The sequence below is a fragment of the Protomyctophum parallelum genome (assembly GCF_964188405.1).
Source record: "Protomyctophum parallelum genome assembly, chromosome: 9".
Taxonomy (NCBI): domain Eukaryota; kingdom Metazoa; phylum Chordata; class Actinopteri; order Myctophiformes; family Myctophidae; genus Protomyctophum; species Protomyctophum parallelum.
This window is the reverse complement of record NC_139706.1, coordinates 6363980-6390834: the sequence shown is the minus strand read 5'-3', so window position 1 is coordinate 6390834 and position 26855 is coordinate 6363980. Positions and strand designations below refer to the sequence as shown.

The window sequence follows — 26855 nt, the reverse complement described above, 5'->3', positions numbered from 1 at the left end:
CTGTAGCCATGAGGCCCATAGGGGCAGGAGCCTATCTCCTGTTTCTGTAGCGTGAGGCAGCTTGATGTACAAGTACACCCCCTGGACATGACGCTAGTATGTCGCAGGGACTTACCCCCAATCCAACCCTTGATGCTGAGTGTCAAGCAGGGAGGCATTGGGTCCCATTTTTAGAGATGGCGGCTCTCAAAGGCTTTCATGACATTGATTTTCTTTTTCTTTTTTTTCGTTTTATGACGTCAGTTGTACCCGAACAACCTAAACCTTGACCATTCTGTGGATTCTCTGTGCTCTGGGCTTTTCTCTGTGTGTTCTGAAGCCTTTTGAGCTGCAATGAAAACATGAACAACAATTTGCCAGCAGGTGTCATTGTTGAGGGATTTAGCCTGTTAATCATTGACATACACACTCACACACGCACATGTGCACGCACACACACACACACACACACACACACACACACACACACACACACACACACACACACACACACACACACACACACACACACACACACACACACACACACACACACACACACACCAGGGGGGCAATCAGACAGATATTTTGTGAAGCCACAAGGAAATCGGGATTTCCTGAAAGTTCATATAATGGCCTGTTGTGGCGCTGTCATTGGGCCCAAAAAAACCCATAGCCCCATAGAAGTCCATGTATTTGGGCCCAACTTCACCTAGACTGTATTACCTTAATAAACATGGTCATGAGTACTTTCTGCTTCCAGTCACTAGTTTAAAGTCTCATTTCTAATGTCATAATATTCATTTTGGAAAATGATGGTCCCATTTATAAAAAAAATGACCATAAAGTCGCGTATGTTCTGAGGGGCGTGGCTACCGTTACAGTCTATGATCGGGATTCCCCACCCACTCGAGTCAAAATAAAAACCAACGGAGAAGAAGGGGGGAAGTCCCGCCTCGTTGTCTGGGCCAGCCAATGGGCCAGTTGGGCCCAAACGGATCTAGAAAGATGGCGACTTACAATTCAAGGACTGACAGGCTTCATTTTACGTTCATGTTAGACCCGGGGAACGCTTTGTCCATATTTTTTTTACAGTCTATGACACACACACACACATACACACACACACACACACACACACACACACACACACACACACACACACACACACACACACACACACACACACACACACACACACACACACAGAGGTTTCAAGGCTCAATTATTGTGTTAAACATCAGCTGGTTGTACTGGCTGAGCCAACACACTCTGTTTACCCTGGTATGCAGGTATTTCCATAGGTGTGTGTGTTTGTGTGTGTGCGTGCGTGCGTGAGTGCGTGTGGGTGGGTGAAAGTGTGTAAGTGAAACTGACACAGGGTCAGATGAGAAATTATCCTCTTCCCACACTTGCTCCTCCCCTGAAGTGTAAGTGTAAGTGTGCGTGTGTGTGTGTGTGTGTGTGTGTGTGTGTGTGCGTGTGTGTGTGGTCGGGAGGGGAGGGGGACTTGGCACAGGGCCAACGTAGACAAACAGGCAGGTGGCAGAGAGAGCAGTGGACAGCAACGAGAGAGAGCGAGAGAGAGACAGTTTGTCGCGGACAGCAACTTCGAACCATTTAACAGGACGCTAGTAGTCTACTATACAGACAGACAGGCATGCTGAGACGGAAGAGGAGTGTGTCTTTTGGGGGCTTCGGATGGTACGTTACGCTGTCTTCATACCGTGTGTGTGTGTGTGTGTGTGTGTGTGCGTGCGTGCATGTGTGTGTTTTGGTGGGTGCACGACTGCACGTGTGCAGAAATGAGTGCATGACATGACTGAGATGGCATTGTAAGGGTTATAGAGCCGTGGGTGGGCGGTTTGAATCCCGGCTCCTCATATGTCGAAGTGTCCTTGAGCAAGACACTGAACCCCACACTGCCTCCAGGGAGTCGGTCGGTGCCTCATGCTAACTCGCCGCCACCGTCGGTGTGTGAAGGTGGGAGGTGAGGACGCTGCATGGCGTCGACTGTTCGCCTCTTCACCTCCCAATATATGAATGAATGCATTGTAAAAGTGTCTATTTTAACATGAGACTCAACGGCACATTGTTACGACATCACCGCTTTGGAAACATTTCTCAACACTTTCCACCTCTGTTGGGATTCCCCAGGACTTTCTGATATGTTACTTATAAGTTACATATTCATGAGAGTGAAATATACGTGTGTGTGTGTGTGTCTGTGTGTGTGTGTGTGTGTGTGCGTGTGTGTGTGTGTGTGTGTGCGTGTGCGTGCCCAAACACTGTTATTATAAGTTACACATTTCTGAGACTGAAACCGTGGAAAGAGTTGTCTTAACTTGTCCTACAAGTCACTGGTCACTGGTTTGACGTGAGTCGACAGTCTGAACCTGATACCCGACAAACCTGATAACAAGCTCATTGAGTACCCGGCCGGTAGCAATAAGCTTTGGGCTTATCAAGTTATCTTGGCAACCTGGTACCCATCAGCACACGAGCCACACTGCATCCTACATCCAGCACCACATGACAAAGAAACAGTCGCACACATCTTAAATGGTTGCAGTCTCTATAAAGGACTGTACATTGACACACATCTTAAATGGTTGCAGTCTCTATAAAGGACTGTACATTGCCAGACATGACCGTCTGGTGGACCTGGTCTCAGACTATATTCAGAGCAGTACAGGACAGCAACAATGTATAAACATGGCACTGTAAAACTATAGACTGGTTTGATCCCAACAACACACATGTCAAGTCACTACAAGATATTCCAAATACCCCAGATATTGTGTTCATTAATGAAAGACTGTCACTATCTTTGAAACAAGCTGCCCATTTGATTTGTAATGTATATGCATGGACACATGTTTTACATCCAAACGTATGAAATAGCAGCCTTTTGTGGAACTTATTATGGGTCCTATTTGGAAGTCCATGTCCATAAACTTGTGTGTGTGTGTGTGTGTGTGTGTGTGTGTGTGTGTGTGTGTGTGTGTGTGTGTGTGTGTGTGTGTGTGTGTGTGTGTGTGTGTGTGTGTGTGTGCGCGTGTGCATGCAAGTGTGTGCGTGCGTGTGCGTGTTATGTTATGTGTGTTTATGGGTGTGTCTGGTGTGAAACAGCATAAATGTAACTGTTTTTTTCTGTGAGAGGAAGGATGGGTGGAGGACACACAGCGCTCCTATTTGTATAACACCTCTGACTGTGTGTGCGTGTGCGTGCGTGTGTGTGCGTGTGTGTGTGTGTGTGTGTGTGTGTGTGTGTGTGCGTGTGTGTGTGCGTAATTTTAGAAGTATTGCAGATCGTCTATTTTAAATTGGCTGACGTAGAAAATGGGTCTCAAATGCATGATTTGTAATGATAATAATCAGTAACTTAATGTAACTAAAGCTGCATGTGGAATGATTGTCGTGGAGTCAAAAGTACACTCTCTGCTGTTGAGATGTAGTGGAGCGTGTCCTCACAGTAGAGAGGCAAAGTCTTTTTTTAAATGTTTTTTTGTGGCTTTCGCCTTTATTTTATATTTTTCTATGGAGGGATGGAGGGAAAGTATAGGCTGACAGGAAATGGGGAGAGAGATGGGGAGGGTGGCATGCAGTAAAGGCCATCGGGAGTCGAACCCGCGGGACACTGCCAGACTGGCTGGCTGGCTGGCTGACTGGACGGACGGACGGACGGACGGACGGACGTGTGTAGGAGCCTGCTCCAAACATGGAAAAATAAGTTTAGGGAGAAGTGGTAAGCTGTGTGTCCCTCTTATGGCTAAACGGATGGATAACACAAAAACACCCTATATAGGGGACTTGTTTCCATTGTGGTTGCATATAAACTGTCATGGTTTGACTCTTCCCCTGTCTGCATTTCGACGTCAGCCACTCCCACTCTCCATTCCTACTCAGTCCTTGTCTCACACCTGTTCCCACTCCCTCTCCAGCCCAACAGTGCCATGCCCATTCCACACCTGTGAACACTTCGGCAATTACCCAGCTCCCTATAAGACTGGACTCTTTCCACACTCCCACTGTCGTCAGAACATACTTCCTTGTCCCCTGTGTTGTACCTGAGTTCCTGGTTCTCAGTTTCTTTGCAATTCTGAAAGGCTGCATTTTTGGACTTTATACTGCTTCGAAAGGTTTGCATGTTTGAACTTTCAGTTTACTGCTTTGTGCTTTGAAGAACCTTTGCATTTTCTGCATGCTGCTATACTACTCATTTGTTTTGTTTGTAGCTTGACGGCATTCTGCTTTAATAAATCATTTCATTTGAACATTCCTGCTCTTGTCCTGCATTTGGGTCCTATCCTTTGACTCACTGTGACAATAAACTATATGTGTGTGTGTGTGTGTGTGTGTGTGTGTGTGTGTGTGTGTGTGTGTGTGTGTGTGTGTGTGTGTGTGTGTGTGTGTGTGCATGCGTGCGCGTCGGTCTCGGTCGGTGCCAGTCTCCAGACAGTGGGAGGATCATAGATGGATCAGTGACTATCAATGCCATGATTGTCTCTCTTCCCTGTCTGCCTTTTCATTAGTTCAGAGTCTCTGTGTTTTCATTGGTTCAGTTTATGTGTTTTCATTGGTCCAGAGTCTCCTCCCAGCCTATGGGACTTAACCCCATGACCTCCCATCCTATGGAACTTAACCTCCCAGCCTTTGGGACTTAACCCCATGACCCTGATCTCCCAGCATATGGGACTTAACCCGTGCATGATACTTTCTTTATATTATCGGAAAGAGGACCACCCTGGGCAAGACCTACGCTGTAGAGGCGTAGGTCTAGGATCAGTTTGGGCGGAAGTTGCAGGATTTTAGCGGAAGTATCGCCCAAGGAAATTACGTTGACACTTTACAAATCAGTTTACGTTCTCCGCGAATGAAACAAGTGTTGTGATTGGTCGGGAAAATCTCATATACGGGAGAAATACATCTGACGGATGTTCCGGACGATACATCTGCCGATAGCTTCTCTGCCTTACGTTGTGACCAGGCTTTTCTTTATGCTTCTCTGCCTTACGTTGTGACCAGGCTTTACTTTAAGCTTCTCTGTCTTACGTTGTGACCAGGCTTTTCTTTATGCTTCTCTACCTTACGTTGTGACCAGGCTTTACTTTATGCTTCTCTGCCTTACGTTGTGACCAGGCTTTACTTTATGCTTCTCTGCCTTACGTTGTGAACTTGTGACCAGGCTTTTCTTTATGCTTCTCTGCCTTACGTTGTGACCAGGCTTTTCTTTATGCTTCTCTGCCTTACGTTGTGACCAGGCTTTTCTTTATGCTTCTCTGCCTTACGTTGTGACCAGGCTTTTCTTTATGCTTCTCTGCCTTACGTTGTGACCAGGCTTTTCTTTATGCTTCTCTGCCTTACGTTGTGACCAGGCTTTACTTTATGCTTCTCTGCCTACGTTGTGACCAGGCTTTTCTTTATGCTTCTCTGCCTTACGTTGTGACCAGGCTTTTCTTTATGCTTCTCTGCCTTACGTTGTGACCAGGCTTTTCTTTATGCTTCTCTGCCTTACGTTGTGACCAGGCTTTACTTTATGCTTCTCTGCCTTACGTTGTGACCAGGCTTTTCTTTATGCTTCTCTGCCTTACGTTGTGACCAGGCTTTTCTTTATGCTTCTCTGCCTTACGTTGTGACCAGGCTTTACTTTATGCTTCTCTGCCTTACGTTGTGACCAGGCTTTACTTTATGCTTCTCTGCCTTACGTTGTGACCAGGCTTTTCTTTTCGCAGATAAGTAAGCCTGGGACCGAGGCTATAGTACAGGACAGGTATACTCTTTTGTTCAGACATCAGACATTGTAGCAGCATGATGATTGATTGATTGATTGATTGATTTGTAGTAACAGATTGCAGAATGGGTACATTTCAAGGAAGGTATACAGACGGGTCAATACAAAAAAACTGATAAGAGGATAAAACCAGAAAAAGCACTATTAAAGAATTGTTTACATCAGGGTCCTCCAGAGGTGAGTGCTAGGGGTGAGTCTGAAGAGGTGAGTGCTATAGGGGGTGTAAAGTTCTTCTGAAGTTAAAGGGAGAGTGATGTATTTATCGAATTAAGGTCACCTCGCAACACTGATCAGACCAGTTATGAGACTACGTGGGTGTGTTTATATGAGGGCATTATGGACGCTCCACCGCTACCAGGGCAAGAATGAAAACACGCAGCGCACTTAACCCATTCACTTTGTCATTTGTGGTAGTACTTACATTTGTAGGTCACGGTTTACATGCGGACAGAGAGCAGGGCTGCACAAGGCAATCGAGTCTAGATCGGCACAGACTCGCTCTTGAGGGCTTTATAAGCCACTTCCACTCAAGGCTGCTTGGTTTCCGACGACACTTAAAGGACCACTTCACCACTTTTCCACCTATATTCATATAATAGGTCCTCACTAATGATCTTGAAAAAAAATGGCGCAATTTTTTTCTACTCGGTCTGTGTCTCATAGGAGGGCTGTGGGCAGTTCAGAAACCGTCTTCCAGTGACATCATCGATGGGGAATACAAGCAAATAAAAACAGCAGGCTTTCCTGTCCTGAAAAGTTGCAATGCAAAAATGGAAGCCATCGTTCTCACGATAATGAAAATCTAAAAAAAATTGTTTAAAAAAGAATCTGCCTAATGATGATGTCACTGGAGGACGGTTTCTAAACTGCCCACAGCCCTCCTATGAGACACAGACTGGATAGAAAAAAAACGTGCCACTTTATCATGATTATTAGTGAGGACCTATTATATGAAGATTGAAAGGTTGAAAAGTGGTGAAGTGGCGTGAATGCGCAGATCGAGGGCAAGTGTGTAGGGCGAGTGGCGAGGAGCTGGTTTCAGAAAGGGGGTCACACTGCCTCCAATGAGTCGGTCGGTGTGAGCTCGCCACCATCGGTGTGTGAATGTGGGAAGTGAGGACGCTGGCGTCGACCGTTCGCCGTTTCACCCCCCAATGTATGAATGAATGGACAATTGTAAGCGCTTTGAGTATAAATATGTAGTGCATACTAGTAATAGTAAATGCATTGATATGATAATTATTGCAAGCTTTTAATCCAGATCGATGTCACCATGGGCCACATACTGTACACTGTACAAAACAAGTATACAAATTAACAAACTGACAGGATTTAGAAGACGTTATCTGGGGCCAGTGCTGAGGCTCCATCATCCCATGGTTGTAATCCAGCAGACATGCATGTGAGAGATGTGGAGGAGGACATGTTATCTGACTGACTCACTGCATGCTGTAGCCTTTTAAGCTTGACAGTGTGTGTGTGTGTGTGTGTGCGTGTGCGTGTGCGTGTGCGTGTGCGTGTGCGTGTGCGTGTGCGTGTGTGTGCGTGCGCGCGTGTGCGTGCGAGCGACAGTGTCTCCAAGGGAGTCTTAACACTAATCTGCAAATCCTACAAATTTGGAGACTGCATGCATAACGGAAGCACGCATGCAGGCATGAACGCACACACCCACGCAGGCTGGCACACACGTAGGCACGCAATCACGCACGTAAGCGCGCCAACACAATGTATGCTCTTGTATTGATGTTTTCAATATCATTTGAATGTTTTCCAGGGTTTTGACTGCCTAATGTGCCTATCAGGCATCTAGAGTTGTAGATAAGATAAGATAAGATCTTTATTGTCACTGTATGAGACATACAACGAAATTCTGTTTAGTGCAGCACAACATATAACAGTATCAAGAGAGGACGCAAAGACAACGAAAAAAACACTGAAGGGGCTAAAACTTCATGGTATAAAGCTGTTAGTCCGTCATAGTCCAGTCCAGTCAAGTCATCTCAATCCATTAATATATATTAAATATTCTAATGCACTGTTAAAATGATAAAATAAGGGGACCACACAATCATAAAATTCATATGCAAATTCATCAACAGTAGGAGGGGACCATGGGGGAATATATTATATACTATATACTATTGCACTTGCCCATATGCTATTGCATGTATACTATATCATATTGCGTTTGCCCATAGTCTATATTGCACTTGCCAGATAGGACAGTCATATGTGAGTGTGTGTGCGTGTATGCGAACCAAGCAGTGTTTTCACTGTGCACGTGTGTGTGCACGTGTGTGTGCACGTATATGTGAACTGAGCAGTGTTTTCACAGCCTTTGGAAAAAAGCTGTTGGACAGCCGGTTGGTTCTGGCCATAATGACCTTCAGCCCTTCAGCCGGATGGAAGGGTCTCGAACAGGTGGTGTGAGGGGTCCTTGGATATCTTTAGGGCTCGCTTGTGGAGACGGCTTGAGTAAATGTCACTCAGGTGTGGTAATGGAGAGCCAATGATCCACTGCGCTGTCTTGACCACTCGCTGTAAGTCCTTCCATTGTAATTAGGGTTGTCCCGATCACCCGGATCGGGTGATCGGACATCGGCTCCGATCACATGCTTTTCAAAAGATCGTAATCGGGGAGAAAAGATCGGATCATTAATTGTCTAATGTAAATCTCAAAGAAAGATGTATAAGCAATGAGATTGTGTGAGACACTGTTGTGTTTATGCTAGTTGTTTTCCTTCTTTTTTAGGCCACCACAATGCTTTTCCAATGTGAGTCACATGGTCTGACCTTTTGTTTGATGAGAGGGGAGGGGCAGAACACCACCAGCAATCAGCAATCAAACACAAATGTTTGGTCAAACCATGTGATTCCCATTGGAAAAGCATTGTGGTGGCCTAAAAAAAACCCAAAAAATACCAAACATTTGCTTGATTGGTGTTTGATACGTGTGAATGAGGCCTCATTATCCATTTTTGTTCGATAAAAATCCACTGTAGACATGTTGTTATGAGCTACAATATACATTCTGTGCTGGTGTCAGAGTTCGGAAGCACGGACCATTGAGTGATTGGTACGTATTACTCAGACAGAGGTTGGTACTAATTACTAATTGCACAGGTGAGGGCACTTGGGCTAATTAGGTGCACGTGCACTGGCAGAGCCTGACCAGAGCCTTTTGTGGTGATTGTGTTTGTGGACAACCAGATTTGTGGGTGTGGAACGCGTGTGTCAAATTCGACACACACGTTCCACACCCCCACAGGGAGTGCAGTGCACGCACGCACACAGAGACATGGCGCATTTATAGTTATATATTTGTACCAATAATGTTTGACCACATTTTATAGTATAGTGTATTGATTACTTTTGATGCTGTGATGGTCTACTGGACCAACTGGACACTCACAGGTCCAGCTGGTTTCATTTTACGCTCTCAAGACTTAAATTATTGTTACACACCTGCATTATTTAATTTTCAGGAAGTCTTCTACACAATTAGATCAACGTTTGCCTGTTATCTCTCCTAATGGTACCAAAACAAGATATTATTTTAATTGTCTTGGGTCTGAGAGGCTAAATGTCATCAAATGGTGGTTTGTTGCTCAAAATGCAGATAAAAACATGGACCTTTTGATATATGAAAAGGGTTGAATTAACCACCAGTAAGAGACAACTTGACATAAAGACATCAATGCAGTCACATTTGTGAAAGAAACAGCACTGCTGCTGCTCGCCGTGCTAATGACTGAACAGAACCAAGGGAGCTTGAAGAACAAGGCTTTAATGTCTGCATGTCTCTGAATAATGGTGAATACTAATGTGCTATGTCTCTCTCCCCCTCTCCCCCCCCCCCCCCCCCCCCCCCCCCCACCAGGATTGACAAGAGCAGCCTGTCTGCGCTGAAAGCCAGGTAGGTAAAGGTTTACATCCATGTTCGATGGAAGACCATATTGTCGGAATGTGCAATTTATATGATGTTTGATAGAGACCGTGTTGTCTAAATGTGCAGTGTATATGCCTGCAAACTCGGGTCTCCCGTGTGAAAGTCCAATATCTTGACAATTAGGCCAAAGTGATATCCCTAATATATCCTGACAGGGTGAGATATTAGACGTTTGAGGCTGATCGCTCTGAGCCATTCTGCTACACCTGATCTGCCGCCGTGCATGAGTCAGTGAGTCTGCTTGTGTTTTGGTTTGGGTTTCTCACTCTAACTAACGTGGGCTCGTTGTTTATGTTGTTGTTTTGGTTGTTAGTGTATATTAGTGCTGCCGCCGGAATTGTCCAAAAATTACATTCGGATATTCGTTTTAAAAACCCACGTGGATTCGAGCAATTCGACCCATTCGGATTTCAATTCGAGCCATTCGGATTTATTAATAATTATATTTACACCAATACAACCTGAGACATAACATTTAAGATCGCATTGCTGGCGCAACTCTCTCTCTCTCCGCGCATTGGTGCTGCTGAAAACCGAGTTGGAACACAACGCATGCATTCTCCCTTCTCCAGTAAAACTTCACAGACATTTCTCTTAAATGAGCAATCCTACCACACAGCCTTATCAAAACGAGGCACGGAGGCAGTATTAATTCACAGAACAGAACACTGCATTGCTGCTGCTGCCGGACCCGGCACCACATTTCATCCTTACGCATTTTATTTATCTTTTTATAATTTCCTGAAGGATAAAGTCGCTTCATGATTGAAGATTGATGAGTGATAGATCTGTGTGTTGTCTAAAAATATACTCTCCCGTCTGTCCGAAACAACACCGAAGCAAAGCCTGTCCCTGTGTCCCAGATTCTGATCACTAGATACGCTGTTGACGGAAGATTTCACCCTTCTGAGCAGCGTACACCCACTGTGCAAAGAACGTAAAAGGCTCCCGTGGCCCCGCCCGCCCTGTGCTCACTACGCAGGCTGCGCTGCGTAGTCTGCGTTTAGGAAGAGTACGAGGCAGCTGATTTATTCTTTAATGTATGCCGGTGTCGGCGTGTCGCGTGGCAAATATAACTAATCTACAAGCTCACAAGTCACAACGCGTCGCTTACCCATCTCGCGAAAACTAATAATAATAATAACTAAAAAAATATTTTTTATTATTATTTTTTATTCGAACCTTAATTTTATATATTCGGTTATCCATTCATTTTCTTGATTCGAAAATATATTCAGATATAGAATATCCGTTGGCAGCGCTAGTGTATATTGTGCACATTTATGCTAGTCTCATGCACTCCTTATACCTGATCAGAGCGGCAGTTTAACCCATTCTGACCGGGCACCCATTTTGGTGTCAGCATCATGTTATGCTTTAGCTATTGAAAAATAGCAGATCTACAAGCTCATAGCGCGCCACCGAGTGGCGCGCTACGAGCTTGTAGGTCTGCTATTTTTGAAAAATCTAAAAAAACGACTGACATTTTTAGAATCTGATCTCAGGTCAGAATGGGTTCATCAGACCAGTGTGTGTCTGGCGGAAACCTCGTATGAATCTGATCTCAGGTCAGAATGGGTTTTAAACGTCTCTGCCTGGTCTGCTCATTTCCTGGCTTTTCTCTCCTGCTGTGCTGGTGACGTGCTGTCACTGCTGCTGCTGTCTCCCCCCCCGCCTCGCCTTATTGCGGCTAACCTGCTGCTCATGGAAGTTTCGCAGCGTTTCTGTCTGCTTTCCTGCAGGTCGTTGTTATGAGCCGTTCATTTGTTCCTTATATGGTCGTCTGTTTGTGGATTGCAGCTTCTGCTGCTTAACCCATTCTGACCCGAGATCAGATTCTAAAAAATGTCAGTCGTTCTTCGATTTTTCAAAAAATAGCAGACCTACAAGCTCGTATCGCGCCACTCGGTGGCGCGATATGAGCTTGTAGATCTGCTATTTTTAAATAGCTAAAGCATAACATGATGCATCATCATCATGTTAACTTCATGTTAATTTCAGTGTGTGTGTGCGTGTTTGCGTGTGCTCGTGTGTGCGTGTGTGCGTGCGTGCATGCGTGCGCAGCATGTAGACAACCCTGTGTGTGTGTGTGTGTGTGTGTGTGTAGGACTGGCCAACTTCCCTTTGATGTACTCTTATTAGCACTCAGGCCGTGTTTAATGAGCGTCGCTGAATAGTCGCCGTGTGTGTATGTGTGTGTGTGTGTGTGTGTGTGTGTGTGTGTGTGTGTGTGTGTGTGTGTGTGTGTGTGTGTGTGTGTGTGTGTGTGTGTGTGTGCGCGTACCTGCGTCGCCGGGGGCAACAATGAGAATTTTATGTGCCGTTCTTCCAGCCGTCTGTGTGACGATGATCATTAGCATTGATATTATTCATGCTTGCATTTTTTACAGCGCTTTTCCAAGTGCTCAAAGCGCTTCACAACAGTGTTTTGTATTTTCACACAACTAACTATACCTAAACCATAGAGAAGAATAACGTTCTCTAAACTAAACGTGTAGTCTGTACTGTAGTGAAAACCTTGTCATCAACGCATCAGATGAAGAAACGCAGGCAGAGAGAGATGAACTGACGGTCTCACCAGAGTTGTATTTATTGAAACAAAGACAAAGACAGAGAGAGCATCGCCGTGGCTAGGCCGGCACAAGGGGGTGCATACTTAGTTTAGACTAGTCATTGGTTAGACATGGGTTAAGGTTAGGTTTAGGTGTGCTGCCCCGTGGGAGGTTAGGGTTAGGGTGAGGGTTTGAGATAGGTTGTAGTTGTAGGACTAATGACTGGTCTAACCAATGACTAGTCTAAACCAAAAACTGTCTAAACTAAGTACTGCACCCGGCACGAGAGCACACAGCAAAGCTGATCACCTCGGCGGCCATAGCCTGCTATAAGACTAGTGAATCCTTGCATTTTCAAATGACAATATCTACTTTATACGACGATGAGGAGAGGTGTTGTTGTTGCTAATTGTCGAGAGAGTATAATGGCTGCGTGTGATATATAGCAGTCAAACTATTTGTATCAATACGGCTGTATCAACAAAATAATTATGTCATAGGCATATGGGGGCCTCATATTTGGTCTTGAAACTGGCCTCCAGATTCCTGCGTGCATTACTATAATCTGTTTATTATGCACAGATATACTGCCTTGTACAGTATTATGACATGCTGCTGTGGATTGTTCAACTGGGGCTATGTCGCGTGCGCGCCGCGCAGCACGTGCACGCGAGCGTTCACCGATTGAAATAGCCTCTTAGACATATTTCTATTTAGTATGACCCACAATTGTATATAAAAATGTAGGCCTATTATATTCACGTGCATAATGGGGAAGCTTTCGTGTTGTCATAATTATGCATTTACCTTGCAAACGTCAGCTCTGTAATTTAAGTCAGTGGTTCCCAAAGTGGGGTCCGGGGACCCCCACGGGGTCCTAGAGGGAGTTCCAGGGGGTCCCCAGCTAAAGGATAGTTTGGAACCAAATGGGTCTGTAACATTTGTACACAGTTAAATTAACATTGATTTTACAATATAAATTGGGGGTCCCAGAGATAGTAATGTCATTAAATGGGGGTCCGTAGACTAATGCATGTCAAACTGGGGGTCCTTGAAATTAAACGGGTTGAGAATCACTGCTAGAACCGTCAAAATCTGGCATATCTTTTTGCGTGCGTGCGTGCGTGCGTGTGTGTGTGTGTGTGTGTGTGTGTGTGTGTGTGTGTGTGTGTGTGTGTGGTGCGTGTGTGTGTGTGTGAGAACACTGATGTATTGTCATTGGGGTGGAGCAGGTCTGGAGTGGTTGTGAATGTGAATGGACGTGTCGTGACTCATAGTTGAGCTAGCTGATTCATCGTGTGTGTGTGTGTGTGTGTGTGTGTGTGTGTGTGTGTGTGTGTGTGTGTGTGTGTGTGTGTGTGTGTGTGTGTTCGCACGTGCGTGCATGCGTGCGTGCGATACAATAGTGTCAACATAATTTTTCATCCTCAGCCTCCCAGACAGATTGTTGTGTCAGAGCAGATATCAATTACATATGCAAATTGAAAACACAATCAATCAATTAAGTTATGCAAATGTAAACGAACTGCTAAATATATTAGTCACACAGTTACAGAGGCCTGCTGCTGTTTGTTAGTGTGAGGTAGGGTGACAACATACAAACTGTTCAGCAACAGTGTTGATTTTGTCGACTAAAACTTAGACTACCTTTTTTCACTGACGGAAACTACATGGAAACTAAATGAAAACTACGCTATGATGACTAAAACTAAGACTAAATATACTGACAATTTCATCAACAAATAAAAACTAGAAATGTTAGGAAGGGACTAGTGGACAAGAGATCCAGTAAGTCATTTTACAATAATGGTTGCATGCTGAAAATAGCAGATCTACAATCTAGCGCGACACGTTGTGAGCTTGTAGATCGGCAATTTTAAGCAAGTGTAAAAACCGTCATTACGACGGCATCGAGGCCCGCCAAAAGGCATTTTTAACACTTCACCCTTTTTACAAAAAAATATATGTTAATGACGTTTAGAAGCTTTAGAACACTTTCCTGGAGATCTTTATGTGTGTAATATGTGGTTTTAGATATTTTAGATTGTAGCAGTGAGCCTGTTGTCTCTGATGTCATGGACACTGGGCTCACTTCCTTCCTGGACTACATGTTGTCTCAGTAAGACAGCTCTCCCCCTATCCACAAGGAGGAGCAGTGCACCAAAGAATTATGGGAATTGTAGTCCAGGAAGGTAGTGAGACCAGTGTCCATGACATCAGAGACAACAGGCTCACTGCTACAATCTAAAATAACTAAAACCACATATTACACACATAAATACCCCCAGGAAAGTGATCTAAAGCTTCTAAACGTCATTAACATATATTTTTTTGCAAAAAGGGTGAAGTGTCCCTTTAAAATCTTGATATTTATCTTGATATTTAGTCGAGTGAAACTAACACTAAAACATTCCGGGTCACTAAAATGGGACTAAGAAAAAAACTATAAAATAGAAATGTCCTGCCAAAAACAACACTGGATGCAAACTGTTCATCTGAGGGACAGCAGTATGGTAGTGGGAACCTGAGAACAGATCTACAAATGCCTTCTAAATCCTGACAGTTTTCCGAAAAACCCTATGTTTCTATGTCAGTCGTTCTCAAACATTTTTCATGTCAAGGGACATGAAATGCATGTTCCAGGGACCCCCCCCCCCCCCCACCCCATCCCCAGAAGCAAAGATATGAGTTTATTTTTTTTTAACACCCACAATAGAGCACCGAAGTCCTGACGTAACTCGCTCATCCCCTGGTTCGCGGAAGTAATTTCTCTATGGAGAATAACATGGGGTGATCTTAATATCGTCTACTATAAGCGTTGTGGTCCAAAAATAAACAAGCTGTCTCGGCGTTATTGTCAGGGAGGTGTCTCTGTATCGTTTGCAACAGTCAGTCACTCATATATGATACAGTCTGCTTCTAGCGAAAATGTAACTAATCCAGTAGCAGTAACATTAGCGTTTTCTCTCAGTCAGTTGATTCTTCATATCCATATGAGTGAAGCGGCCGGGGTGACATGTTCATTTTTCAAACACAGTTCTTATATGAAGCAATCTAAAAATCCTCCTATGGCGATTTCAATTAAACTAAAAAAATACATGAACCTGGGGACTGACGCCCTCTACTGAAAGTGACGTCAGACTTCGGTGCTCTATACAAGTCAACAGTAACAACAAACAACAAAGCAAAAATAAAAGCAACAACAAAAAAACAGTTTGACACAAATCGACAGTCGCAATAAAAAAAAGCAGTTCTATGTATTACAGGAACATAAGAAAACTAAATCAATAAAAAAGGAGGAGGGAAGGAAGGGGAGAGAGGCTGTGTTATGTGTGCAGGCGAGGATCTACTGTAAGGGGGAGGGGCAGCCAGTAGTTTGTCATTGTAGTGCCATCATACACAAGGAATCTGTCCCACTTCTGGTGGAACTGAACGATACTCTTTCATATGATGCTGTTCTGTTACGTACATTATGCCATTCTGTGATTGATGGTGACGTGGGCCTATTTCCATAATTGGACTAGCAGCCTCCTGCCCAGCATCATTGCTGTTTGGACCCATTCCACGTATGTGGAAGGAGTTATATCTTTAAGAATAGAAGGATCTCCTAGTATAAATAAACGGATATCAAGAGGGATATATCTTGACCAATGATTCTCTCAATGTAACCATGTATTTGTATCCAAACATCTTGTAACCTACCCTCCCTTTGCTCTGTGTCATTTAGAAGGGGTCCAATGCATTCTATTGAGGATTTTTAAGTGTGAATATTGCGTGACATGTGCTTTGAATTGCATAGTATGTTGACCCATTATTTTTCCGTAAAAGTAGTTTGCATGTCTTTTCCCCCTATACCATTTTCAGAGCACTAGTAGTATAGTGCTAACTTTCTCCAACAACATTGAGTTGTAGAGCGATGCTTCGTGACCATAGCTGGTAATAATAGAAGAGGGAGTCTTCCCATTCTGAGGGACCAAGGAGCACTAGACATTGTTCTCAACAAGCTTTGGAGTTGTACATAGTGCCAGAATTGTTGTCTAGTATATAGGTTAAATTCTGCCTGTAAGTCATTAAAATATTTGAGTTCCTGGTCTCTGTAGAGGTCACCAAGCACCGCCACTCCCTTTTCCACCCTTTCCCTCCAGTAAATGGAGGATCTACCAATATGTATATGAGAATTAAACCATAATGCTAGAAGTCTTATTTAATAAGGGATCAAAGTTAAGAATTTTAGCTGCGTTGTTCCAGACACCATGGGACCCCCACACGGTAACTGTCATTTCTCAACCATTTCTGACGCGGGGCGGCTCACCGGAACCGGCCCGGCCCCTTGGGCACATTCCTGGTGGTATGGATGTTCTGGGGACCCCCCGGGGATCCCCCGGGGACCCCCACACAGTAACTGTCATTTCTCGACCGTTTCGGACGCAGGGCAGCTCGCCGGAACCGGGCAAGGAACCCTGGGCGCATTCCACATGAAGTCTCACCACTCACTTTTCATGTCATATGAAAGCATGGAATCATAGCTTCAAATTGACATATTGGTTGTTCAGTTTGACCCACCAGTTTTTGTCTTTGAAATGTCATGACATTTCTTTTAAATGTCCATTTCAGATATTTATTTCAGACATGCTCTAGTATGTGAAGAGTCTGTCTGTGCTATTAACTCATTTAGATTAAAATATAAATAAATGCAGTTTTTCTCCTCTGGTGAAAAGCTGGAGGTGGCACGATGGCAGGCTCTAAGTCAAATCTGGTCACATTTATTTCATATTTACATGACGATTTCAGCTCTGACATTTAATTCAGACATGCTCTAGTATGTGAAGAGTCTAATTATTATTAGGTGGTCATTGTCGGGAGATAATCACCTTCAGGGTGATTATCCACCTCAGCTTCATCTCGGTGGTTAAACTCCCTGAAGGTCAATTATATCCCGACAATGACCACCTAGTCAGATATTATCCCGCTTATTATCGTTTATAGGCTTATTAGCCTATTATCCTATTATCGTTCTGCGCAATTGTAAACAATTGTAAACAGCTCTCTACAATCAGGCGTCTTCCCAGACTCACTGAAGACTGCTGTAGTTAGGCCCCTACTCAAGAAAAATGCATCTTTCATCAATTGGATGTGTTTCTACAGAACAATAATGTGCACAACAAATTCCAATCTGGCTTTAGGAAAGGTCACAGCACAGAAACAGCACTTGTAAAAGTAATGAATGATCTTTGGGTGTCTGCTGACAAGAAACATGTATCCGTTCTCTTACTTCTAGATCTAACGGCTGCATTTGACACGATTGATCATTCAATTTTAATACAGCGTCTGGAGCACTGGATAGGCCTGTCTGGTACGGCCCTGTCCTGGTTTTCCTCCTACCTATCAAACAGAAGTTACTTTGTCAATCTAGCCGAGTTTGACTCAGACAAACACGACATCAGTTCTGGTATTCCACAGGGCTTGATTCTTGGCCCTCTGCTTTTCTCCTTGTACATACTGCCATTGGGTGAACTCATTACCAATCACTGAGTCAATTTTCATTTCAATGCTGATGATGCCCAACTATATATTTCTGTGGCTCCAGATGATCCCTGTGCTTTAGACCCGCACCTGTCTGTCTAGCATCAAATGTTCGATGAGTGAGAACTTTCTCAAGCTAAATGAGGATAAGACAGAAGTTCTCATAATCGGTTCTAGTGAGCAGAAAGAATGAATAATAAGCTGACTTGGCAACCTGACTGTAGAAAGTAACAGTACAGTAAAGAACCTGGGGGTTATTATTGATTCTGAATTGAATTTTAATTCACACATTAATCATGTTACCAAGATTGCCTTTTTTCACCTTAGAAATATTGCACGAATCGGAGCCTATTTGTCCTTGGACAATGCAAAAACGCTAATCCACGCCTTTGTTTTTTCTCGGCTTGATTACTGCAATGCACTTTTTTCAGGACTGCCTAAGAAAACAACTGACAGATTACAACTTGTCCAAAATGCAGCAGCCAGAGTTTTAACTAGAACTAAGATGAGAGAACATATTACTCCAGTTTTGGCATCACTGCACTGGCTTCCGGATGTTTTTAGGATTGATTAAAAAATTATTTTACTCGTCTATAAAGCTCTCAATGGTCTAGACTCTAGCACCTTCCTACCTACATGACTGCCTGCCTAAATATGTCCCAAACCGCCCACTAAGGTCTTCCACTGCTGGCCTGCTCGCTTTGCCTAAAAAAATGGCAACTAAAAAATACGGGGAAGCAGCTTTTTGCTTCTACGGGCCGTCGGCATGGAACAAGCTCCCACTGTACCTTCGTCAGGCAGCCTCTGTAGAAATTTTTAAAGCTCAGCTCAAGACCCACTTCTACAACATTGCTTTTAATTGATCTTTTATTTTTTTGTCATTCATGTCCTCACTGTATTGCATTACTGCTTGTTTTTTAATGTCGTTGCCTTGCTTTTCTTTTATTCTCCATTGTTATGTAAAGCACTTTGAGCTGCATTTCATGTCATGAAAGGTGCTATACAAATAAAGTTTTATTATTATTATTATTACATGGCTACCTAACATAAATGAATACATTGACTCAAAACGCAACAAAAAAAAGTATTCCATAAGTTTGCGCTGGCTGCGTCTGCCCAGCTGCAGGGCTGGAGCACTGTCGGAAAACAAGGAAGTGAGTTGATCAAATAGAATCCATTTTTTCCGGTACTGCTTTGTCTATTTCTCGCTCAAATGTTTTCAAAAACATTTTTGAGAGCAATGTTTAGCTAAATGACATTGTGTGTCACAGTGTGTGTGTGAGCGCAGCCGCACAGCTGGTGCTCAGAGGGTTTGATTAGGCAGCAGTCTGTTATAGAGCGGAGCGGTCATTATCAAGAGATAACTCACCGCTGAATTCAGCGATTGACCAATCAGAATCAAGCATTCAACCAAGCCATGTAATAAGTCATAATCATGGTATGCAAATGTGTACATCTTAGCCCCTAAGATTCAGCATGTGTCACGAGGAAAACTTCTCTCTCTCTCTATCTCTCCCTCTCTCCCTCTCATTAATTCAGTTTAATTTAATTCAGTCTCTTGATCAGTGTTCTTGTGTTTTTTTCAGTTATTGCTACAAAGAAGCGGTCGCTCTGCATTCACACTCAACACGGCCGTCGGCCACCTCATTAACAACTGCATAATTACCCCCACCCTCCCTCCCTCCCTCTCTCTCTCTCTCTCTCTCTCTCTCTCTCTCTCATATACACAGATGAATTCATTAATACATTGAATGGATGTAACAGCAGAGAGAGAGACACACACACGGAGAGAGAGAGAAACACAGAGAGAGAGAGACACAGAGAGAGAGACACAGAGAAAGAGAGACAGAGAGAGAGAGAGAGAGAGAGAGAGAGGTGTTTTACTACAGAAGCTGGTTGTCATCCTTGGTGAAGATGCCTCGAAAACTGTGGTGAGCTGATCCTGTTTCTGCACCATGTGTCATTCATAGCAGCGAGGCAGCATAATGTGACGGTCATTGCATGCATTTAATATACAGCACTCTGTGGATTATAGCTCAACTATCTCCATTCATCTGTCTGTCTGTCTGTCTGTCTGTCTGTCTGTCTGTCTGTCTGTCTGTCTGTCTGTCTGTCTGTCTGTCTGTCTGTCTGTCTGTCTGTCTGTCTGTCTGTCTGTGCCATACTGTATGTGTCTTGTTTGTACATGTACATTTCACTCTGACAGTCTGACTATACAACACGATGTCTGTTTTATGATATTACTACAACAGAGCAGTGTGATTGTAGCGTTACGCGGAAGCGGGGATTGGACCCGGCGCTCCCACTCGCCAGACAAACGCGCAACCTCTACCGTGCCGACAGGGCTGAGCCCGATTGGCAGGGCTGTTGCGGGCTAGCTCTTGGCTGGGGGGAGGGGCTACAGGGCTGGGTCTTGGCTGGGGGGAGGGGCTACAGGGCTGCTGGGGGCTGGGTCTTGGCTGGGGGAGAGGGGCTACAGGGCTGTTGCGGGCTGGGTCTTGGCTGAGGGGAGGGGCTACAGGACTGTTGCGGGCTGGGTCTTGGCTGAGGGGAGGGGCTACAGGACTGTTGCGGGCTGGGTCTTGGCTGGGGGGAGGGGCTACAGGGCTGCTGGGGGCTGGGTCTTGGCTGGGTGGAGGGGCTACAGGGCTGCTGGGGGCTGGGTCTTGGCTGGGGGGGAGGGGCTACAGGGCTGTTGCGGGCTGGGTCTTGGCTGGGGGGAGGGGCTACAGGGCTGGGTCTTGGCTGGGGGGAGGGGCTACAGGGCTGGGTCTTGGCAGGGGGGAGGGGCTACAGGGCTGGGTCTTGGCAGGGGGGAGGGGCTACAGGGCTGGGTCTTGGCAGGGGGGAGGGGCTACAGGGCTGGGTCTTGGCTGGGGGGAGGGGCTACAGGGCTGTTGCGGGCTGGGGGGAGGGGCTACAGGGCTGTTGCGGGCTGGGGGGAGGGGCTACAGGGCTGTTGCGGGCTGGGTCTTGGCTGGGGGGAGGGGCTACAGGGCTGTTGCGGGCTGGGTCTTGGCTGGGGGGAGGGGCTTCAGGGCGGGGGGCTACTATGCAAACCCCCCCAGTCTTTGAAGTGCATCCTCGCGCTTCTCACTTCACACCGCGGACCGCCGCACACGATGTCCCTCATGTCCCTCACGCGAGGATGTCACGCTCCACAGCCCGCCGACCACGCCAGATTGTAGCAGGTCTTTAGAAATATTATCTCCTGGTGGTGTATATAGTTGGCTATCAGGTTCATTCATATACCGCCCTGTTACACATGTTTGCTCAATGCTGTGCTGTTTGTATACACAATGTTGTGTGTGTGTGTGTGTGTGTGTGTGTGTGTGTGTGTGTGTGTGTGTGTGCGTGTGTGTGCATGTGCACGTGCACTCGCACTCGCGGCTCTCTGTGGGGTCGAAAGGGGCTACATTTTAGTCAGAAGGAAATGCTACTATGCTGCAAAACACCTTCATGCATCATTCATTCATTCAGAGACGTTAGAGATGTTGTGGAAACAAGTTCACTTCAGGATAGACTTAACAGTGTGTGTGTGTGTGTGTGTGTGTGTGTGTGTGTGTGTGTGTGTGTGTGTGTGTGTGTGTGTGTGTGTGTGTGTGTGTTGTGTGCGTGCGTGCGTGCATTTGGCATGCACATTTACCCAGCTGCTACCAATCACACCCTCTCCTCTCCTCTCATCTCTCATCTCCTCCACAGTAGCTGTGTGTAATGAGGGTTACCGACACACACACACACACACACACACACACACACACACACACACACACACACACACACACACACACACACACACACACACACACACACACACACACACACACACACCTGTGGCTACCTAATTAGATGCAAGATGTGGCCTTTTTTTTATCCTCCTGTTTACATTTGGGTAAATTAGCAGAGCTGCACCTGTGTGATCAGAGTCGTCTGTATTTATCGTCACGTCGGTTTTCGGGTGAAAAAAAAACAAGGGCTCACTCTGAAAAGGCTGTGGCAATGAGGGGAGAACAGAGGCACAATAAATGGGACCGGGCGTTCCCTGCCGGTGGTCCCGGGCGCGCTCTAGGGACCACTGGACAGCAGGGGTGGACTGGCCACGGGACGTACACCAGGCAGATGCCCGCGGTGGGCCCGACCCCCTGGTGGGCCGATCTGGGCCAAATGTTAAATTAGCGGTTTAGCACATTTTTACTATAATTGAAATGCACCTCGCGCCTGCATGGAAACTACATAGATATCTATCCGATTGTTTATGTTTTTATATCACTGTTAACAACTTTACAACTTAAAATAAACATGACATAAACATGGGGCGAGATATCCATGCTTTGGGGCGAGATATCCACGCTGTGGGGCGAGATATCCACGCTTTGGGGGCCGAGCTATCCACGGCTTTGGGGCGAGCCGACTTCACTTTTTCGAAATTCCGGGGCAACCGTTCTTCACTTTTCGCGGGGGCGAGTTGGAAAAGGGGCGACCGTACCTGTTACCGCCCTGAATCCGTGTGCGAAGCTTGAACAATAGGTTAATTGCGGACCACTACAGAGAACCTGTGGATATTACTCAAGACCCAGGCCAAATGCCATTGTGCAGTACACCAACAACAATTAAGTCTATGCGTGGTGTGTGCAAGCCATGTGAAACTATTCTCGTGTCATATTTTGCTCTCCGTTTCATGGTCATGGTCATGGAGGGAGAGAGAGAGATAAGGTGCAGAGAGAGAGAGAGAGAGAGCTGTGAATGCAATTGCATCAAATAGCGTGGTTGGTGAGAAGAAAGTGGGTCGTGTCCAGTCGCAAAGCGCGCCGTATAGCATATGGCACATCGGATCGCTCTCCTGTTTAGGTAATAAAGGGGCACCCTTGACTGCATTCCGTTGTCACTGTGCCTGCATACCGACCACGAACCTTTAATAGCCTGCCCTACATTATAACGTGACATTTATTATACACCTCGAAAATAGCTACTCTACAAGTAGGCTTCACTGGCTTCCCGTCTCCTCCAGGATAGAATACAAGGTCTGCCTCCTCACCCATCAGTGCATCCACAGCAACGCCTCTTCCTATCTGAAGGAACTCATTGAACCCACAGCCTCCACCCGCTCCCTCCGCTCTGGAAATTCAAACACACTCAAAACCACCAAAACAAAACTCTGCACCATGGGGGGGGACCGGGCCTTCTGCTCAGCTGCTCCTCGGCTGTGGAATGCCCTCCCCGACCGCCTGAGAGCGCCACAATCCGTGGACGCTTTAAAAGGGGACTGAAGACATTTCTTTTTAACAAGGCATTTTGCCAGTTGGACCATTAGATGGTCCAATGTGCCTTTAAACCTTTTAGCAGTATACCACGTCCTTTTATATACTCATGCATTATTTCATTTTATTCTTCTTCTCTTGTTGTAGCACTTTGAGATTTGCTTCAAATGTAAAGTGCGTTATAAATTTAAAAAATATATATTATTATTATTAGGCCTACAAGCTCACAACTGTTGGGGACGCGACACTTCCCGGTCTGACTCTTTCAATTATAGAGAAAAGTCGGGATGTTCCACTGACTATTTAGGTGGCTTTTAAAATGCGGTACTAAAATATATAAAAAAATATGATAGGCCTATATGTATTTTGGCACCAAGTGTAAATATAAAATCAAACATAATATAACGTGCTACTGCAGTGATTTTCTCCTGTGTTCAATGCGTTTCTGCGTTTGTGTTGGACACGGATAAATGGTAAATTGCATTTATATAGCACCTTTATCCAAGGCGCTTTACATAGTGCATTACATTCAACCATTCATGCACCGATTGCGGTGGAAGTCATGCACGGTACCAACCAGGACATCGGCAGCAATTTGGGTTTCAGCGTCTTGCTCAAGGACACTTAGGGATATAAAATATCTGTTTTGCAAAAGATCCATATAGATATATAGCCCAGCCTGGGCTGCCAAGGCCTAAAAGCATTTTCCAATAAGTATGCATGATTTACAATACAGTGCATGTTGTGCAACATATCTGCAGTAAACAGTGCTGCGCTGCCCCCTGGTGGCTCAGACCGTTACTGCACTGACAGTAGTCCCCTGTCCAAGGTCCATTGTTGGTGGACAAAGTACTGTAGTTGTCAAATATTACTCAAGTGTAAGTGAAATTACTCTGTACTCCGATACTCAACTACAAGTCAAAGTTTAAAGTCAGCTAAATGTGTAATTGAGTTTAAAGTTTGCCAGAGTACTGCTTTGAGAAATGTCCAAGTAAAGTAAGTATTCAAGAGTGCAAATTGCAGGGCGTGTTTGTGTGTGTGTGTGTGTGTGTGTGTGTGCGTGCGTGTGTGCGTGTGTGCGTGCGTGCGTGCGTGCGTGCGTGCGTGCGTGCGTGCGTGCGTTGGGGTGGGGGGGACATTAAGGAAGTATTTGGAATCTTGTGGACCAGACCCATTGCAAGTTGCTGTACTTTGTCGTCAAACCCATTACAGGGTTTGGGGAGTGAGGCCATGTAAATGTAGTGGAGTGGAAAGTAGGCTTATAGTATTTGTCTTAGAAATGTAGCCAAAGAAAAGTACAGTATAAAAAAGCATGGAATACGGATGTGTATATTACAGGAAACTCCTGTTTAACTTTCCAACAAACTCTGGTAAACTCCCGAATTGTACGGTACCATCACTCCTGTATATTACCGTAAAGTACTGTATATGCCCGCTAAACTTGAGGTTTACGCGCAAATATAGTGCCCATAATTGCCCGTTAGCTTCACGCAGTGGTACTCGGGTAAATGTACTTTATTACTGTAGATTTAGTCAACTAAGATCTTATGATATTCAGTCGACTGAAACATTTCAGATGACTTTTAAATTTGCTTAAAAATGGAACTTCATTCGAACTGACTATTGTTTAAAAAAAATAACATTAAACTGAAATGAAAAATAGGTTTTTCACACTTTTAGACCATAACCGTATAGTCATCATAATTATGGGCATTTAACAATGGATGCCAAAATATAATATGTATTTTTATATCAAAAGTCCATAAAATCTAATTTTAATTACTTCATGTGTACCTACGTGTAGAGGTACACATGAAGCTTGATTAAATGCACCTGTTTGATTTCCCATATCTGCGTCCGTCCAAACACAGCTGCTACTGATTACAGCTCCGTTTTTAATCCCATTCAAGATGACCTCCAGTCGATCCAGACTCGATCCATTACTCGATTTAAACTTCAGCAGCACGCTAATAGTCCGACAGGCTTCTTTTGTTTAAAGTGGGAAATTTGGTATAATATAGTCTTTGTTTATTGGCCTAAAATATTGTCTATATTCATGAATCGACTTTACTTTAATTTATTTGTTTATTTGGACAGGACAATGCATATTAATGGACGTCACATGGACTTACTTCTGATTTGTTCAAATTCATTCAGCTTGCTGTTTCAGGGTGAAACTTCTAAATAAAATGCCTGGTATTGTTCATTGCGCCACACCTTTAACATAAACATCACATGTAGCCCCTAGAGGGAAGCAGAGATAAATGATTTGTATTTAAGGCCTTTTTGAACAGGCAGGCAGGAGATTGCCAATCTGTGGGTCCTCACAACACCTTACCGGTTACTGTGTTGTGAGGTTTGTTTGAATGCCAACTTGACAAGTGGTGTACCGTTCATGTGTTTGAGAGATGCGAGGGGTGTTGTTGTCTCTTCGGGGAATTGTGCATGCAAACTGGATATGGAATTGTACAGATGGAGTTGAGAAAGTGTGGCAGTTGTGAACCAACCAAGTCACTGCATGCAACTTTACAGAGTCACATGGATCATGTGGAGTGAGCGGCCTAGCCTCTCTCGCCACCCCCCTGGACAGAGCAGATCAGAGGCAGGATCAATGTAGGGACGCGCTAGACCTAGAATGCCAGTGATCATTTAATTATACTTCGTAAATTTTCATGTATCTCAGGCATAGATGGCTTGCACCGGGAGCTGGTCGATTTGAAAATGTGCGGCCTAAATGTGATGAATGCTCCGTTTGTACTCACCCATTAAATTATTCCAAAGACGTGGAGTGAAAAATGGTCCTATGTCCTATGTGAAAGTTCTGGCACAAAACACGTATTTAGTGAATTATCTCCACTTTTTCAAGAGATGCACACGGACATCTTTCTCTCAGGGGACGTATTTGTAAACATGACGTATTTGTCAAATCAGTTCATCGATTTTTCCGGTCCCCCTCGCCCGGAGAGATAGATGTCCGTGTGCATCTCTTGAAAAAGTGGAGATAATTCACTAAATACGCGTTTTGTGCCAGAACTTTCACATGGATATAAAACTAGAGGACCATTTTTCACACCGTCTTTGGAATAATTTAATGGGTGAGTACAAACGGAGCATTCATCACATTTAGGCCGCCCATGTAGAACCCAAACTGAAATTAACCTGTGTGTTCTATGGCTCTGTATGTGAAATACTGTACATACTGTATGTAACAACAAGAGCCGTTCTAGGGCTAGGGACGCGCTAGCCACTGTCGGCGCGGGAGGCGGTACAATGGGATGTCAATAAGGAAGTCAAGGAAGGAAGGAAGAGAGAATTTCAGAGCTGCCAAAGCGGCAGAGCTGCCAAAAAAGATTAAAAAATACTTAACGGCTTCTGCGCCAAAGGAAAATTCTCAGACGTTTCCGTTGTCTCCTATAGCTCCTATATGCTTCTTTTGAAACATATCACAATCACTCAAAAGCCGCAGCACTGACGTTTCCGACGGTATGTACAGCTGCGTCCTATTACGAACTGCAGAGGGACCCTCAGTAAAGTAAACATCCAAATGTCAGAAACTTTACGGCCGGGTGCCGAGAGGGGCTATGAGCGGCCTAGGTTTGACCGCTGTTCCTTTTTCTTGATAGTGTTTGTATAGTTTGAGTATATGGCACAAATCAGCTGGCCGGGAGAGCATGGTTTGCGCTCCTGGATTTAGACCTATAGGTAGTGCGGAGCTGATGGTTAGCTGATTTGACCACAGTTCTATTTCTTTGTTTGTTTGTCAAACCATCTTCCCCATCGTAGCTAAATGAGTATCCCAG

The 26855-nt window shown here is 44.8% G+C and overlaps 1 protein-coding gene across 3 annotated transcripts in view; it reads left to right on the top strand.

Moving 5' to 3' along the window:
• The first annotated feature begins 1566 nt into the window (after positions 1–1566).
• rap1gap2a (RAP1 GTPase activating protein 2a) overlaps positions 1567–26855 on the top strand; it is a 101266-nt gene continuing 75977 nt past the window's right edge. For all 3 annotated transcript variants that reach the window (XM_083774057.1, XM_083774056.1, XM_083774059.1), the window contains exons 1-2: positions 1567–1683; positions 9654–9689. In XM_083774057.1, coding sequence (XP_083630183.1) covers positions 1640–1683; positions 9654–9689 — 80 coding nt within the window. In that variant the 5' untranslated portion in view covers positions 1567–1639. The remainder of the gene's footprint in view (positions 1684–9653; positions 9690–26855) is intronic.